Source organism: Condylura cristata, unplaced genomic scaffold, assembly GCF_000260355.1.
Source record: "Condylura cristata isolate star-nosed mole 26May11 unplaced genomic scaffold, ConCri1.0 scaffold00003, whole genome shotgun sequence".
In the NCBI taxonomy this organism is placed as follows: domain Eukaryota; kingdom Metazoa; phylum Chordata; class Mammalia; order Eulipotyphla; family Talpidae; genus Condylura; species Condylura cristata.
The window spans coordinates 16,716,210-16,732,229 of record NW_004567104.1 but is presented as its reverse complement, the minus strand read 5'-3'; the positions used below and the strand labels follow the sequence as shown (position 1 = coordinate 16,732,229).

The window sequence follows — 16,020 nt, the reverse complement described above, 5'->3', positions numbered from 1 at the left end:
CATTCGAATCAGAAATCCAACCTCACTTTCAAAGGTTTTTACCATACTTACTAATAACCACTTTGAAGGATTAAATGAGGTCACATGTGTGAAAAGCTTTTAAGAAGAATAAAGCAAATACAAATTAAAGGAGTATTGTTATTCTTAGCAAAGACCAGTTAGTTACATCCAATACAGGCTTCTGGCAACCTGAGGTGCTAAGAGAGCAGGCCCAGCAGGGACGTTGCATTGAGCACCTCAAAGGCTGCTGTTTATTTGGGTTATATCCATAAATATCTACCATACTAGAATTTAAGCTGAGACAAATTTTTAATTATTTTAAAATGATAAATTAATTGTATATTCCATAATCACACATTTAAGAAGTAGATAATATCTAGCTTAAGAAGACAGACTCATTCTGCTTCTGCATTCAGTCTACATTTCAGTGAGCACTGAAAAATTCCACTATACATTCATAACAAAATGAGTGAAAGGGTAAAATAACACTTCAGTATTATGAAAATAATTTTGAACGTGCTGACCCCCAGGGTTCCTGAGATCACACTTGACGAATGACTGGTCTACCCTACTGATAAGAACCTGTCACATCAGTTAATTTACCTGCTCTTTAGAACAAGATTTTAATATTATTTCTGTTCTCCACATTACACAATCAGCAGAAAAGGCTATTGATGAAGATTAAATTTGTCTACTATGGTGGAGAAATATGGGTGCCTTGTTGGTAGGTGTGGTGTGGTAACATACACATGAGGGTGTGATCCTGTACCTCCAAATCATATACAGTGTTATAACTGCAATTTTAAAATGTTTTATTAAATTCAAATGATAATTAAAAATAAATTTGCCTAAAGTCAGATAAGTGGTATTCAAGCCCAGGCACTTGAAATACAAACTCAACCTTGGCTGCTACCCATATTTTTATAAAATTATACCATTTTTTAAAAGTTTTATTCATTTATGCAGAAATGGGGTACAAGCCAGAGGTGCAGGGGTGGTGAAAGGATTTACCAGAGACAGAGTGGGGAGCAGAACAGGCTGATTGGTGAAGTACACTGTTGAAGGGAGCAGTGGGTAAGTCAAGAGAGGTCTGCCGTGCCACATGGGTCACCTGCCTGGCTGGGAACTGAACTCATACTGAAGTGGCGTTAGCTTCATAGTGCTGTGCTTTAACCTGCTGCGTCACCAGGGAGGGCCCTAAAATCATACCACCTTTTACCTGAGTTGGTCTAGGTGCTTTCTTTTAAACCCTAGTCATATAAATTGCACCTATAAATGGACTGAGTTTTCAAATTATTCCTGAATAAGGGGGAAATCAAATGCATTCATGAGTTAGCAATAATTTTCTTCCTCTCCCACATGACATTCATAAAATAAATTTGCTTTATTATCCGATTTCACTACATTTGACAATGATTTTTTCACAAAAGAATGAGAGTCAGAAATTTGTTCTTCTGATCATCTAAAGTACCTCAGAGGATTTTAGACTATGACAATTTTTAATCTGGTTTTGTTTCTTAAATTTGCTAACTCTGAAAGTTGTTGCATTTTTAAATGTCTGTTCTTCTACCCTCTTAGAGAAGCGGTCAGCAATTTTCTCACTGCCCTCAGTTTGCAAAGAAAGAGCAGGAATCAGCAGCAAGTTCCTCACCCTGCTATCTCTGGGAATATCTGGGCTGCCCTCAGAATCGCACTGTCCCTGATGGACCAACCGGAACTCTTCCAGGCGGCTAATCTTGGTGATCTGGATGTCCTCCTAAGGGCTTTCAACTTAGATCCTTGAAGGAAAGGGGGAATAATAATAATCCTTCTCCTGTGTAACTGTACTGAGAAATGCAGAACTATTTTATTATGAATTTTAAAAGGATAATCCAGATGTTCAAAAGGCCAGGATGATAGAACCCAAGGTAATTCTTAACACAATGCCTAGTTCAGATCCAAAAGCACAAAATGTTGTATATACAGTCAAGATGGGGCTCGAAAGGAGCGAAAGACTCAAGACAAACCAAGATAAAGTGACTATGAATACTCTTTCCACAAGCTGCAAGCATATTGCAAAGTGGGGTTTTTGTCCCCTTTTGCAGCTGATGACACACCTAAGGAACTTGCTTATGGGACAGCTGGAAAAAGCACTGCCTCAGATCAGGGAATTCTGACTGTTTCTGAACTGTCATCTGAAATTCACCTTTTGCAAGATTGAATATAGTTTGAGCCAAGGTGCATGCACATATATTAACTCTTGACTAAAGAGAGGCATTGCTTAAACCTGTTCCAATTTTAACTTTTACTGTAGCCCTTTGATTCCAGAGAGGGAGCTTTGCTGGCAAAAGCAGTTTTTGCACTAGAAATTTTTGCTGTTCCCAATCAGAACTTTTCTGGGACTGTATATATGCACTTTAATATCTTATTTATGCCTTGCTGGAGTTTTGTTTTGTTGCTCCAATTTTTAACTGGGGGTGAAAGATTTGCGAACTCAGCCTTGTTAGATCAATGGACCAAATAAAAATTCCTGAAAATAGTTTTTCATAGTGTAGGGTTTTGCTGGAATGTTTTTCTTAAAACAGATACGACATAGGCTATAAATATGTCAGACACAGGTCTTGTCCACATGTTTTCTGGAACTGTATGAATTTAAATGAGAGTTGAGATATTGTCTCTTCATGCAGTCTTTACAGGGAGAAAGTCTGATGACTTCATGATTTCTACTGAGTTGATATTAACATGCCTAGATACCATCCTCTCCTCGCTTTCTAACTGTCCTGCACACCAAATATTCCTTTTAAACCATTAGTATTTCAAATAATATTTCTTGAGAGTGATAAATGTATATTTCCTAAAAATTATGTTTTCTTATTTCCATAACAACAACACTATTCACTCTTCTGCATCCTAACTGATAGATCTGTCTTCTAGCTGGATTTCACTGAATGCCAGTGGTTTAATATGAACTATGCCTGTCCCTTTGGCTCTCATTTTGAACATTTATCAAGTATCAAGAGTTTCCTATTGCCCATGAAGTTGTATTTAATTGGTTTGTTCCATTTAGTTTTTCAGTGTTTTGTGCCTGTCAGGGGGGCTAGGTGATTATTTTGAAAGATCATTTTTAAAAAGCTGCAAAAATTGTTTGCAAAATACCAACCACATGATAATTTCACCAACATCCAACTCTAACCATTTGTCATTTTGACTCCTGCCTTCCTCCAGAATCTCCCCCACAATAATCTTATCCCAATGTTTCTTCATTTTCTTTGGCTAGCAATAGGTGATTGTAGTTACCATACAAAACAGTAGTTAGGTAAAGTCTGGAAGCTAACTTCTATTGGGGAGGGGGAGGAGAGGTGGAGTTGGCATATACACTGAGAACTGAAACACTGAGTGCAGGTAAAAATCCTCTTCTTTTTTATGTTGAGGTCCCTGGGGTAAGAAGGAACCTTGAGGCTTCTATGTATTATAACTTATTCTAGTTTATAAAGACAGAACTGAGGGCACTGTGGTGGTACCAGCCTTTGATGGCCATCGACAGAGTTCTCCTGAATGAGGTGGTACCTCCTGCTAGGCACAAGGGACTGAGGCCTTAAGGCATTCACCATTGGACAGGAGTAAAAATCCAGTGTTGGCCCACTTTCTTGAAGTATCAGAAACAAAGTAAAATTCGACAATATTTTCATAACGTTTTTCTCCAGAATTTTAGAATTCTAGAAACTCAGTGTAGAAAAGAGTCTTAGACCTCCCTTCTACCCATGGCAGCTGCCTGTTTGAATATTTCTGGAAGCATAATATCCATTCTCTATGTGGTCGTTCTTTCCCCAAATCCGTGAATATGCACTGGCTGGTTGGCTGACCTGAATCTTAGTCCATTAGAAGTCTTTGAACAAAGAATTCAAAGCAAAGTTTATGTGTTTATGATGCCATCTTTCACTTTCAACAGTAACTGAATTTCCAGTACTGCTGATATTCTGTTTTCTTAGCCTTGCCAGCACTAGATACATGAGTTCTGTAACAACTGAAAGTCTGTTAGTTGAGTAAATGCAGAAGACTTCAAGTATTGCTAAGTGGTAGCAAATTTTGAGTTCAACATTTTATTTGGATATAAAGTAACTTGAAACACTAGGGGATTGTTTTTGGTGAGAGTAGACAATTTCCATTCCCATTATAATTTGATAATTCACAGAATATTTGATAATATCTAATGGATGTAGTGCCCATCAGAACCAAGGTTTTAATGGGCTATTCCCTGTTGAGAAGGGCAGAATTATTGACCAATACATTTCTCAAAAATATTTTTAACAAAATTAAAAGTTACTAAAAAGCAACTGAAAATTTATAGGAATAAGAGCACCACCAAAAGATAATAGCGAGTCTTTATACTACTCCTAATTTAGTCATCTGCTTGACAAGGGTATAAACATTTTTTCAATCAGAGATGGCTTTGACATCTTATCCTCATGATGTGAAATTGTCACTTAAATTACTCTATTTGAAAAGGTTGGTTGTCCTTGGTTCCCTTCTGAGGCACTCTGGAGAGATTTTGAGTAACTTTTTTTCTTGTATTAGTGGGTAATAGCCTAAGGTATCTTAGAGAATAGTAGCATCTTATAGAACAGTGATTCAGTTGCTTTAAATGTGATTTTGAGGATGGACTTGGCAGATAAAAATGCAGAGAAAGTCAGTTATCATTGCTAAATTTCAAAAATCTATTATGTCTACTGGGCTACATCTATGAACTGCTGTACCTTACCAGTGAAGAGTGGGGGGTAGGGAAGAGAAGGAGAGAGAGGAAGCATCTCTTACTGGATCAATCATATTGATTCATCATTCCGTTCTCCCAAGATCACACTCCCCATGACTCTGGAGAGAAAGGCAGATCTTGACCATCGAGAAACCATAACAGAAAACTATGAACTGTGCTTTCTCAGCCAATTTGCCTTCCAACTAAAACAGAAAATTAGTGATATGTCACTGGGTTGGGATGTCCAGAATACACTTTCAGAGTTTTATGCCACTTTCCTCATTATTTTCATTAAAGAGAATGATTATGTTGAATCTTGGGTCCATGTCTAGTTTAACTAGGTAAGCCTTGCTAATACACTCTGGATGTACAAGCAAGACTTAATCATAGTTGTAGCTAGTTCCATGTTTAACAGGAGTCCCAAGTCCCTGTACCATAACTTTGTCTGTGAACCTTAGGAATACAGACAGAATAAGACGGTCATTTTTGTCCTACCCATTTTGCCCCTGAATCAATTCCACAAGACTGGACTGGACTTTAAGTTAGTGGTTGCTGCTGTTATGGTATACCTTGAATGGATTCTGAATGAATTCTAAAAACAGGGTAATCTGAAAGGTTAGTTGGGGTGCCATCTTTGGGGAATTATTTTTAGAAATTTTAGAAATTGTTACGCATGCACACACATGATTTCAACTTTGTAAAATATTATAATTTGCAACTCATTCATTCCTTCTTGGGATTTTACTGCAGTTTCCCTATCATCTCAGTATTTCTAGAACTGGTTGAAATTAAACTGTTTTGAACTAAGAAGTAGATATATATATATTTTTAAAGAGTGTTCATAGATGAACTCTGGCATAAGGTTTGTAAAAAAGGCAATTTTTTAAAAGTAAAATATATAACCTCAGGTACAAAAATATCGCATGCATTAGTACTTGCAAATCTGCCTATTCAAATATAACCAAAGCATGCAAGATAACTTTACTGAATGTAAATTTACCCAGTGCATGATTTAGACTCATAGATTAGCTTATTTTTCCTTGCTCCTGAACAAGGAAGCATTTTCATGAACTTTGTGTTAGTTTTTTTGTTTGCTTTTAATATCCCATCCTTGAGGTTGTTTCCATGCTATCACACTGAACTTTACAGGTATTTACATGTCTGCTGTATGCAATGGTGCGGCCAGTGCCAAACTAATCTTCTGAGGAATCCAGGTATTTAGACATCCAAAAGATTTCTAAAAACCAGTTGAGGCCACAACAGAGCCAAAACTGAAATAAAACCTCTGTGTCTGAATGCTACTAAACAAAATCATGTTGCTTGCCTCAGCTCAGTTTGAAGTTCTGAATTCTGAATCATGCATTTCAATTTTCTTCTAAATTAAGAATAAATTTGAAATACTGACATAGTAAACAAAGGGTGAGGGTGAGGCTTGGGTAGCACCAGACACATGAAAGCCATCATAGGCTAAATGGACGTGGAGCCCCCATTTCCACAAATGTCACCTGGCGGGTGTGTGGCCTGTCACAGCATCATCCCCATGTAGCCTTATCTGTATGACAGTTGAGCCCCTTGGGCCCCTGTCCCCTGAGAAACTGAGCTTGGTTGTTATGGCTAAAAACCTGAAATTCAGTGGCGATGAGATGATTTCACGGTCACTCAGAACCAACTTGGAAATCTTCCCACTGCCTTTTACTGAAACCCCAGTAAAGTTAAATTTAACTTTATGGGAAAGTAATGACAAGGAGATCAGGAATTGGGAGAAAAAAGTGTCATAATACAAAGCAGAGGTCTTATGTTAGCAACAGTAGGGAGAAAAAAAGTGTCATAATACAAAGGTCTTATGTTAGCAACAGTAGTCACCACCTTCATAAATCCCACACACACACATACAAACTCAAAGACAAGAGTTTCCCAAACACACAGCAAAGATTGTTGTGTGGAGACATAAGACAGTCAAGAGGGGGGAAAACCCAGGACATTTAAGTGTGAGTTTTAACAAAACTCATGTGATAGTTTGACTTGAATAAAGTTTCCACTACCTGCAACCTCTGCAGAAATACCAAAATAACACTCGAGAAACAAGTGCCCCAGTCTCAGAGCTGTTTTCTCAGGACCTTCGCTGCAAGAGAAAATTCACCTGCAATGTTGCTGTGTTACAGCCAACCCCTGACAGACTCAGAATGAAGCAGGTCCTTGCTCAATAACAAAATGTGTGTACTTTTTTCTTAAAATTTCTTGGAGAGGGAAATGGTATGACACAGGAAGGACTGAGGGCTGTACAGCTAAGTAGTTTGGCATTTTCCCTGCGACAGATACAGCTTTTGCATAGATACAGTAAAAGAATTGTGCTATGTGAGAAATAAGCTCTGATTGAATAGGCAGCCGGTAATTTGAGGAAACAGAAGGAACCTAAATATTTACCAACATCCATTCACTTCCCCCCATATCATCTAACCCAAAACCTCTTCAATTTTCATTGCCCAAATTTGTTTACATTAGTTGGAAAAGAACCTGATTAATTTAGTAAACTTTTTACAAATTATAGCAAGCATTTATTAACTATTTAGAAAAGACATTTCTATATATTTTGTATATCTACAAAATTGCTTATCTTGTCTAAACTAAAATTATTGCTTTGAGAAGAATTCTTCTGTGATGCTTCCTTATCATGTTCAGTAATACTTAAAATCTTGGGATTTTGTTTTTAAGCTATGATAACAATTTTAACTTTAAATGTTTACATTGAGCTTCTGAGTTAAAACCAACCCAAATTATGTGAACTATAGTAAATTAATGGCAACGGGAGGGAGGAATAAAGCTATTGACATACTACATGATAATGTATCTGTGTATTTAGTGAAATATGTATCATAGCACAACTTTATTGGGTATTAATGCTTCATCTTAATACTTCCCTGCATTGCTCTTTGAAATAAAATCACTACCATAAAAATAACCTCTTACCACATGAATGCGTTTAATTTACTCAGTTGGCTTATAATTTGCAAAGTACCAAGATTAAGGTAGTATTTTTGTACTATTATTGGAAGCATGCCTTCCCTTTTTCACATTATTAAATTGTATTTATATTTGTGCAATTTTAAACTATGTTTTCAAATAAACTTTGTGTGTGGCTTCAAGGTCTTTTGGGGAATCTTTCAAAATGGTATCTCGGAATCAGAACTGCTTTAAACAAAGAGAATCCAATTTGTACTCCTGGATAAAAGGTCCTTTTATTGAATATCAATACATAGGATTTTGCATGAGTTACCTGGAAATCAGGAATGCATTTTTAGATATCAAACAAAACTTTAAAATCTTCCTCCTTTGTTAATTTTTTAAACCTACAATAACATTTAACCTGAAATTGGACTTTGTGATTTTCTTTTCAGAATAAAAGTATTAAAATATATTTCAATTTTAGGATTTTTTTTCTTTTTTCCTTTTTCTTTTTCTTTTTTTTCGGTCAGTCAATAAATATTTGAGCACCAACTGGATACAAATACTGTTCCAGTGTGGGACAGTCAGTCAAGTCAAACTTGCCCTTTGAAGAGGTTAGCTTTCCAAGAGACCAACATATACTTTAGCAAAGTAAGTCGTGCACTGCAAAGTGCTACAAGAACAAGACAAACAGAATTATGAGAGTGGCAGGAGCTACTTTAAGGACTCAAGAAAGGTGTCTCTGAGGTAACATTTGGTTGCAACTTGGACTACTAAAAGGACCTGGGAATTAGATGTTACTGGCAGAGCAAATAGCAAGCACAAAACACTACCACTAGGATAAGGTTGGTCCATGCCCAAGAGAAAAGAACCCAGGGTGGGGAGGGGTGGGGGAGTGGGGAGAAGATGCCCTGGCAGGCTGGGGATTCATGGGGAGGCTTCCTAGACTAGAGCGAAAGGTGTATTTGGGCCCTCCCTGGTGGCTCAAAGGGTTAAGACACAGCACTGCAGGTGGGCCGCAGCCACTTCAGTGAGAGTTCAATCCCTAGCCCCCCCTCCAGAGGAGGTGACCATCATGGCGCAGCAGACCTCCTAACCCACCCACTGCTCCCCTCAGCAGTGTATTTCGTTGATCTGCCTATTTTTCTCCCCACTCTGTCTCTGGTGAATCCTTTCACTGCCCCTGCGTCTCTGGCCTGTACCCCAGTTCTGTATGCATAAATAAATAAATGAATCTTTTTAAAAAAGAATACCTCCAGGAAAATAAAAAAAAAGTGGATTTGCCCCCAAGCAGAGAAGGGATGCTACTGAGACTGAACCTTCTGTGTTTCTGAAATGTTTACCAAGTGAAGTCCTTGACTGGTGAGGTTGGTGATGGCAGGAACAACAGGCTCAGATGAAGAGTGACACTGGAGCACCCCCTTCTCTCTCTTCCTGTCCCCTCTCTTGATCTGAGGCAATATTAAACATTGTTGAGCTTGCACTGTTTCTAAAATCAAGAGGTACATTTTTCTTACCTGCTTCCCTATTACTCTATATTAAGCAAAAATCCATCCACTTACTGAACTGTGGCTCCTATAAATCAGTTGGTTCATCACTAATAAGTGTTAAATGTCTACTGGATACTGAACTCACACTGAAGCAGCTGTGGCTAGCTTGCAGTGCTGTGTCCTAACCATTTGTGCCACCAGGGATGGCCTATAATTAATATTCTACATATAGTCAACATGTTTTCAAGAACTTCCCTAAGTAAAAAAAAAAGTCTTATAGACTAAAAGATCATCTCTAATACTACAAAACTGACCAGGAAAAAGTAGGCTTGAGAGAAATAACCAAGAGGAGAGTTAACATTGCTCATAATGAAATCTACTATTGAGCTGAAACCTCATAGGATCAAAATGCTATATGGATTAAAATGGTGATGGAAAACAACACAGTAAGAATATACAAATCCACTAACCAGTCAGGTGTTTCCTATAGCCCATGCATGACTCATCGCAAGTACATTATACCCACTTAGATAAGACTAAGTTTCACTGTAAGTACTTACCATAAGTCACATAGCTAGTCTGTGTTGCGAATACAATCTGAACTCAAATTGATACCTTTGCTCTTGCCATTCTACTTACCTGACTTCCCACCTCACCGAAAGATTTTCTCCAGATTTTTTAATAATTGGCTGTACAAGGAATAATAACTCACCACTGTTTTTTTTAATATCTTCCGCATTATGACTGAAATTTGTCACTGACTATTGGGTTGTCATAAATCATGATGCATTTGTACTTGAAAAACACAGAAATGTCATGACTTTTCCAACCACCCTTCTTTCCACCTTTGGAAAGCAGGAGTGTAAGTTCACACAGCACATATACAAACTGGTAAACTCTCCCAGTGGGAGGATGGGAGACAGCAAGTGAACATGAGCAGCAGCTGGCTTGCAAACATTATCCTGATAACTTTACAAATTTTCTGAATCACAAACAATCCTTCATTATAATTGTTTGCTTCTCCTTCTAGTCCCTTCCCAAATATATGACATGGCACTGAAGTCAGTCATTTTATAGTGATATATACACTTACTATATTTGAATATATATGTTCATTTTCATAAAATCTTTAGACACTGAATAGACATATTTCAAGCAGCACTTTGCATACCTACATGGCAGCCAAAATAATGTTCTTACAAAAATGTGCACATGCTAACCTCTGACACCTGTGATTATTACTTTTAGTGGCAAAAGGAACATTGTAGTCATGATTAAATTAAGGGGCCTGAGTGGGAAGATTAATCTGGACCAACAAGGTGTCCCCCGTGTAATCATATGGGTCTGCACAGGAGGGAGACAGGAGAATAAATCAGAGGAGATATAAAATGCTGATGAAGGTGCAAGGCCAAAGGTTTGAACCAAGGAATATGAATGACTTCTAGAAGCTGGAAAAGGCAAGGAATCGATGTTCTTCTATGGCTTCCTGGAAGACCCCTTGATTTTTAGCCCCATGAGACCCATTTCAGACTTCTAACCTAGTAATGTATCATATTCAGTAGCTAAGTGTGTAGTAATTTCTTACACCCTAGTATTACGGTGTCATAGAAATGTTGAAATATCCTGTGGCACTAGTGTCTACTTGTACCTATCTCAAGAATGCCACCAGCAAGCTGAGAACAAAGGAGTCCTCCACTGACTCCAATATTTGATTTAACTTAATATCATAGGGACAATCTAAAAGACATCAGACTCTTCCTGGCCCTAGTCCCTTCTCCTTCACAGAGGTTAACATCTTACCATTGCTGATCTTCCCCTACTGCTGGGGACTAGGCAGTCCACACAAACTGAACCCTAAAAAGAAAGAAAATTAATCATTGACTCAAGTTATCTTTTTTACTAATGGATGGGTATCTGGAAAGAGGAATAACAGTTTACTTGACATTTTGCAAAAGCAAAAAAAAAAAAAAAGAGAGAGAGACCTCAGATTGTGAGAATAGCATTTAATTTTAAAACAATTGAAGCAATAAATCATTCATCTCTCCATCAGAGGCAAATACTCTGCCAGAACATTTGCGATATTTTAAACAACTGTGACTAGTGCAAAACAAAACAAACTCTTTCAGGAGCCAACATCAAAATCTGCTGGGCAGGTAGGTGGGCGCAGGTGCAGGCTCAGCCTCTTCCAGGGCCAAGCAGAGCCACACGTCTTGAGGGGCAAAGTTTGCACAGTATTTCAACACACCCAGCTCTGCACAGACGGAACACAAGAGGGTAAGGAAACCACAAGAGAATGTTGCCTAAAATGAAACAAACATGCCCGTTACATCAAGTGGCTAACATCCTGGGCACCTAAAATGCTTGAAAAGTATGTTAGCAGCTTCTAGGCAAAACTGAAGGAACGAGGTGTGGGGCTCAATTGCTTGTGTTTGTTAATCGAGATCTCAGTCATAGAGACTTTTACACAGAAAAATCTTCTAGAAGGCAACCTGTGCCCCACTGTGCTCCTGATTCCAACACCAATCAATAGTTGTGTTGCTTTAGTCTATTTGGATGCTTCATAAAATTATCTTCCTTATCTGTGGTATTTCACTGCCTACCTCCACCACTTAGAGTCTAGAGTGGAGTGGTCCGAGACATCACATACCTAACTTTAAATTTTTGGTAGCCACGTTTTAAAAAATATTACCAGGAATAAGTGAAAATTTAATAATATAGCTTTTATCTAATAAATGTATCTAAAATATTGTTTCCCCATGTAATCGATAGAAAATACTGAGGAAGTAATTTACATTTTGGGGGGTGGGGGTGGTTCAAGCCTACTGTGTACAACACAAGCTGGAACAAGCCAAATTTCAAGGTGTCATTATCTACTGAGTAGGTAATCTAGAATGTAGACTTCCAAGATTGAGTTACTGAGTAGGGAAGCTCCATGGAAATGCCATACACTGAGAAGAGAGCTTCGTTCTGTAACCTAGGATTGCTGCCCTAAGATAAAGGAGAGAAACACATTTTATCTAGCCCATGCCCTGGCCCTGAAACTGTTACCAGCCACCTCCCACATGGTCCACACAGAGGATGCGACTTAGCACCAACAATGCTTAGAAGACAAAATAGACATTCGTTCTGTGAAGAAGAACCTTCTCGGCATTTACTTGGGGGATTGTACATATAACTGAATTAGAATAAGTATTTAAATGTTACCTATCTATGTAATTTTAAGGGTTTGGGGAGATGGCAACAAATAGATCAAGAATGGATTAAAAAGGGATGTCTAAGGGTGTGGGTAATTACCAGAGAAAGTAAAGGTGAGCTGAACAGGAGCAGAAGTTGGGGTAGGCACACCAAAAATGAGGCAGGCAGTAGAATGAATAGATATAGAAGCTTTAACAACCCCAAAACATATATCTAAGTGCACGAAAATAAAAATAAGCTTGAATGTCAGGGCAGGGAGGGATTTCTGAGCTCATTTGGTGTAAACCACTCATCTTGAGGAAAAAGGCCCAGAGGCAAAGTGTACAGTGACTCGGCCCTATTGCACTTAGAGACAGAAGGACACCCACTCTGTCCAGTTTGGGACAAGACAACAACACAAGTAACTGATCACTCACACCAGACTTCCTCCCACCCATGGTGAGCACAGGGAATGGCAGGCACATTCTCTTGTGGGTGAGAGAAAACAACTGAGTCAATTTCAAAATACTGAAGTAATAGTAATTTAAATGGTATGAAATCCGGAGCCTTCCAATCTGCATACTTTCCCTCCCCCTTAAAAAAAAGTCCCAATTTGAACCAAAATGGCCTTTTGATTAGCTGTATGGGCATTTAGATCAACTAACAAAATAAAAACTTGGATACATTATATTTTCCAAAGACACATTCATTAGGACTTTACACAAGTGGATATCAAAAGGTATTTACAGGAAGAAAGTGCTCTCTTTCACACATACATCCAAACACAGAATTTCACAATTATACTGCCACGCCTTACACAGAGCAGTCCTAACAGGCTGATATTCAATTGACAAATTCAATTGACAAATGTTATCTCAGTTATTGGACATAAATAATCTTGTCTACAGACATGTAAAATTAAGCAGTATGTTCCAGACCTATTCCAGGGAAATCTGACTTTTGTCTATGAGGGTATACATGTAAATGTACTTTTAAGCAAGAAAAAAATCCATTATTTGCTCCAGTTTTTCCCAACATGCAATCTGAAAGAAAGAATGGTAGATATATAAAACTTTGCCATTGAAATAGCCCTTTGTTTTGGAAGCAGGGGGGAAAAAAAACAGCATATTATACTTTTTTACAATATGTCTTAAGCATATTGTAAAGGGGCTGAATTTCTCTTTCTACAGAATGAAATTAAATAACATATAACCTATAATTTATAATTTTAAAATTTAAATACTAATTTTACACCATTGCTTTTGCAAAGTTTTATTATAAAATTGTTTTGCTCCAAATACATGCTATCTTTGTCCACATTTCAATCCAAACTCCCAATCACACCTCATCCCCCCAAAAAAAGATTCACGTGGTAGCAATGAAAACAAATCATTTTCAATGATATTCGGAGCTGTTATTCTATGATATTCACTCAGTCCTAAAAAGACTGGATTTTGGAAGGCTGCTTGGGGACTCCTACAGGAGTCAAGCACTCAGCTGATAGAGTGGGACTCCCCAGAATACCCAAATTGTGAGAATGGGATACCAACAGGCACACTATAGCAGAGAGTTACTGTTCCATAAACTCACTCCTTCTCCAATCTCAGCTGTTCCCAAATCGAAGAGCATATCATGTGGGAAAGGGGGAGCAGACTCTGCTGGCACCCCTAAGACAGAATACCTATGACTCCAAAAGACTCACCATATGAAATCTTACATATCCTCCAACCACAGCGGACAGGGGTCGTCGCACCCTAGTACATGAGAAAAATGAGGCACAAGGAGGATGTGGGACTTACCCCAAGCCAACTCAGGACAGCATGCAGATCTCTGGACCACAGGTCCCAGGCCTGAGCCCCTCACTCATATGGTGCAAGTGGTCGCCTGTGAGACAGGCCCAGTCCCAGCTAAAATCCTGACTGTTCACACTGTGAACACACCCTCTGTGCTGTATTTCATCCAACTGGTTTATTTTCTTTTCCTATAGTTTCTAGAAAGATCCTTTCTACCAATCAAATGTATGTTAAGCAGACAGTAATAACAACTGACTTTTTCATTTGACTGAATAATCTGAAATAGAAACTCAGAAATTTGTACAGAGCAACAGGAAAATTATAGGGCACTACCGTGTTCCACTTTCTCATCACATCTGAAGCTCTGGTTAAATCCCAGGTTGCAAAGAAAATAATGAAAATACTGAAATGGAAATGATGGCCTTTCATCACAATGGTCTTTGCATCTGAAATCCTAAAAGCTCCCCCAAGGTTACACTGTTCATCACAGCAATAAGTTGTGAAGGCAAATCAGGAGGTGATAATCCCAGAAAGGGCAAAGATGGGATTCTGGCCCCAGCAAATATATAAAAGGAAGCAGGCAATGAGCTCAAAGACAAGAAAATTGCAGACAAATTTGAGCACTTAAGATGATTCCACAGAGTTGCCATGTGTTATGGTAAGAGATCAGCTATTTTAACTACAAATATACACTAAACCATAGGGGAAGGGCTGCTGAGAAACAAAATTTATCTACCTTTGGCAAAGTACGATATTGTTCTGCTGTGGGCATCTGAGCATTATACCACCAAACCCAAGTCAACTCTTAACAGCACTTAAAGGGACAACTCGATCCTTTTATGCCTGAAAATCTAAGTGGGGAACTAATTTTTAACTATTCCTGAGTTATGGCTTAAGACATTTACTTGCTTTTTCTGGCTATGCTTTGCCAACTGCTTTAAGCTTTTAAAACCAACCTGTCGCAGATTTTCCAGTTAACTATTAAGGTTTCACACTCTCATTCTCACACACACTCACACAATTGTATTATGAATTTATGTGATTAAATTAAAATCTTGCATTGCAGGTATATTCTAATCTACTGTACACAGATAGGTCAGAAATTATTACGTGTAATGAAAAAAATAGGTCATAAATACAGCCCAGTACATTTAGATTTTTGATATGAAATAAAAATAGGCTTTTCATTTATTGTGGATAAGGTTATGCCACTGAGCCTACTACTTGGTTTCTCTGGAGGCCAAAATTGCTGAACCCCAAAGCGAAACAGAGGCTGATGGCACATCCTCATTTTTTGATGTGTCAGTGGCATCCTCCACCAACAGTATGAATACTTTTTTAAATCACCCTCTCCTTGAACATTTATAAAAAGAAAAACTATCTACAGTAGTGTATTATCACTAATAGAAATTTCTTCCCAGTTCTATTTCAGAAGGCGTCAAATGATGTTCTTTAAATAAACTATAAATACCCCACGTATTCCTTCATGTCTGGCTGTCCCAACTTTTTTTTTTTTTTTTTTTTTTTGCAAATTAAAAAGGCGTATGGCTTCTTATTGCCGATTTGTGAGTCTGAGGTTTAGCTTGGTATCCTGCGGTAAAAGTACATGTAGCCCAGGTCTTTAGGGGGCCTTTCTGAGGCACAAACTTTGTGGTCATTGTAGATCACCCATCTGGAAAAAAAAAAAAAAAAGGCAGCATGTAACAGATGCAATTTAGTTCCAGAAAATTTTGCAGAAATAAGTTACTGTACCATATCTGCACAGTATTTAAAATAAACAAGATATTTTTAAGATAAACTCAAGTTTGTTGTATAAAAAGGGACAGAATGATCGAGTGGTAAGTTGTAACTTCTCTTTCAATCTACCAGCTCCATCAAAAAGTCATTACTA

The 16,020-nt window shown here is 38.0% G+C and overlaps 2 protein-coding genes across 8 annotated transcripts in view; one reads left to right on the top strand and one right to left on the bottom strand.

Annotated features, from left to right (window-relative positions):
* Nucleotides 1–7,055, top strand: part of PEX5L (peroxisomal biogenesis factor 5-like) — a 227,819-nt gene extending 220,764 nt beyond the window's left edge. For all 7 annotated transcript variants that reach the window (XM_004675002.2, XM_004674999.2, XM_004674997.2 and 4 more), the window contains one exon: nt 1,579–7,055. In XM_004675002.2, coding sequence (XP_004675059.1) covers nt 1,579–1,783 — 205 coding nt within the window. In that variant the 3' untranslated portion in view covers nt 1,784–7,055. The remainder of the gene's footprint in view (nt 1–1,578) is intronic.
* A 4,095-nt stretch (nt 7,056–11,150) lies between these two features.
* USP13 (ubiquitin specific peptidase 13 (isopeptidase T-3)) overlaps nt 11,151–16,020 on the bottom strand; it is a 119,064-nt gene continuing 114,194 nt past the window's right edge. Inside the window, exon 20 of the mRNA XM_004675392.2 lies at nt 11,151–15,801. Within this exon, the coding sequence (XP_004675449.1) occupies nt 15,708–15,801 (94 nt within the window). The 3' untranslated portion in view covers nt 11,151–15,707. The remainder of the gene's footprint in view (nt 15,802–16,020) is intronic.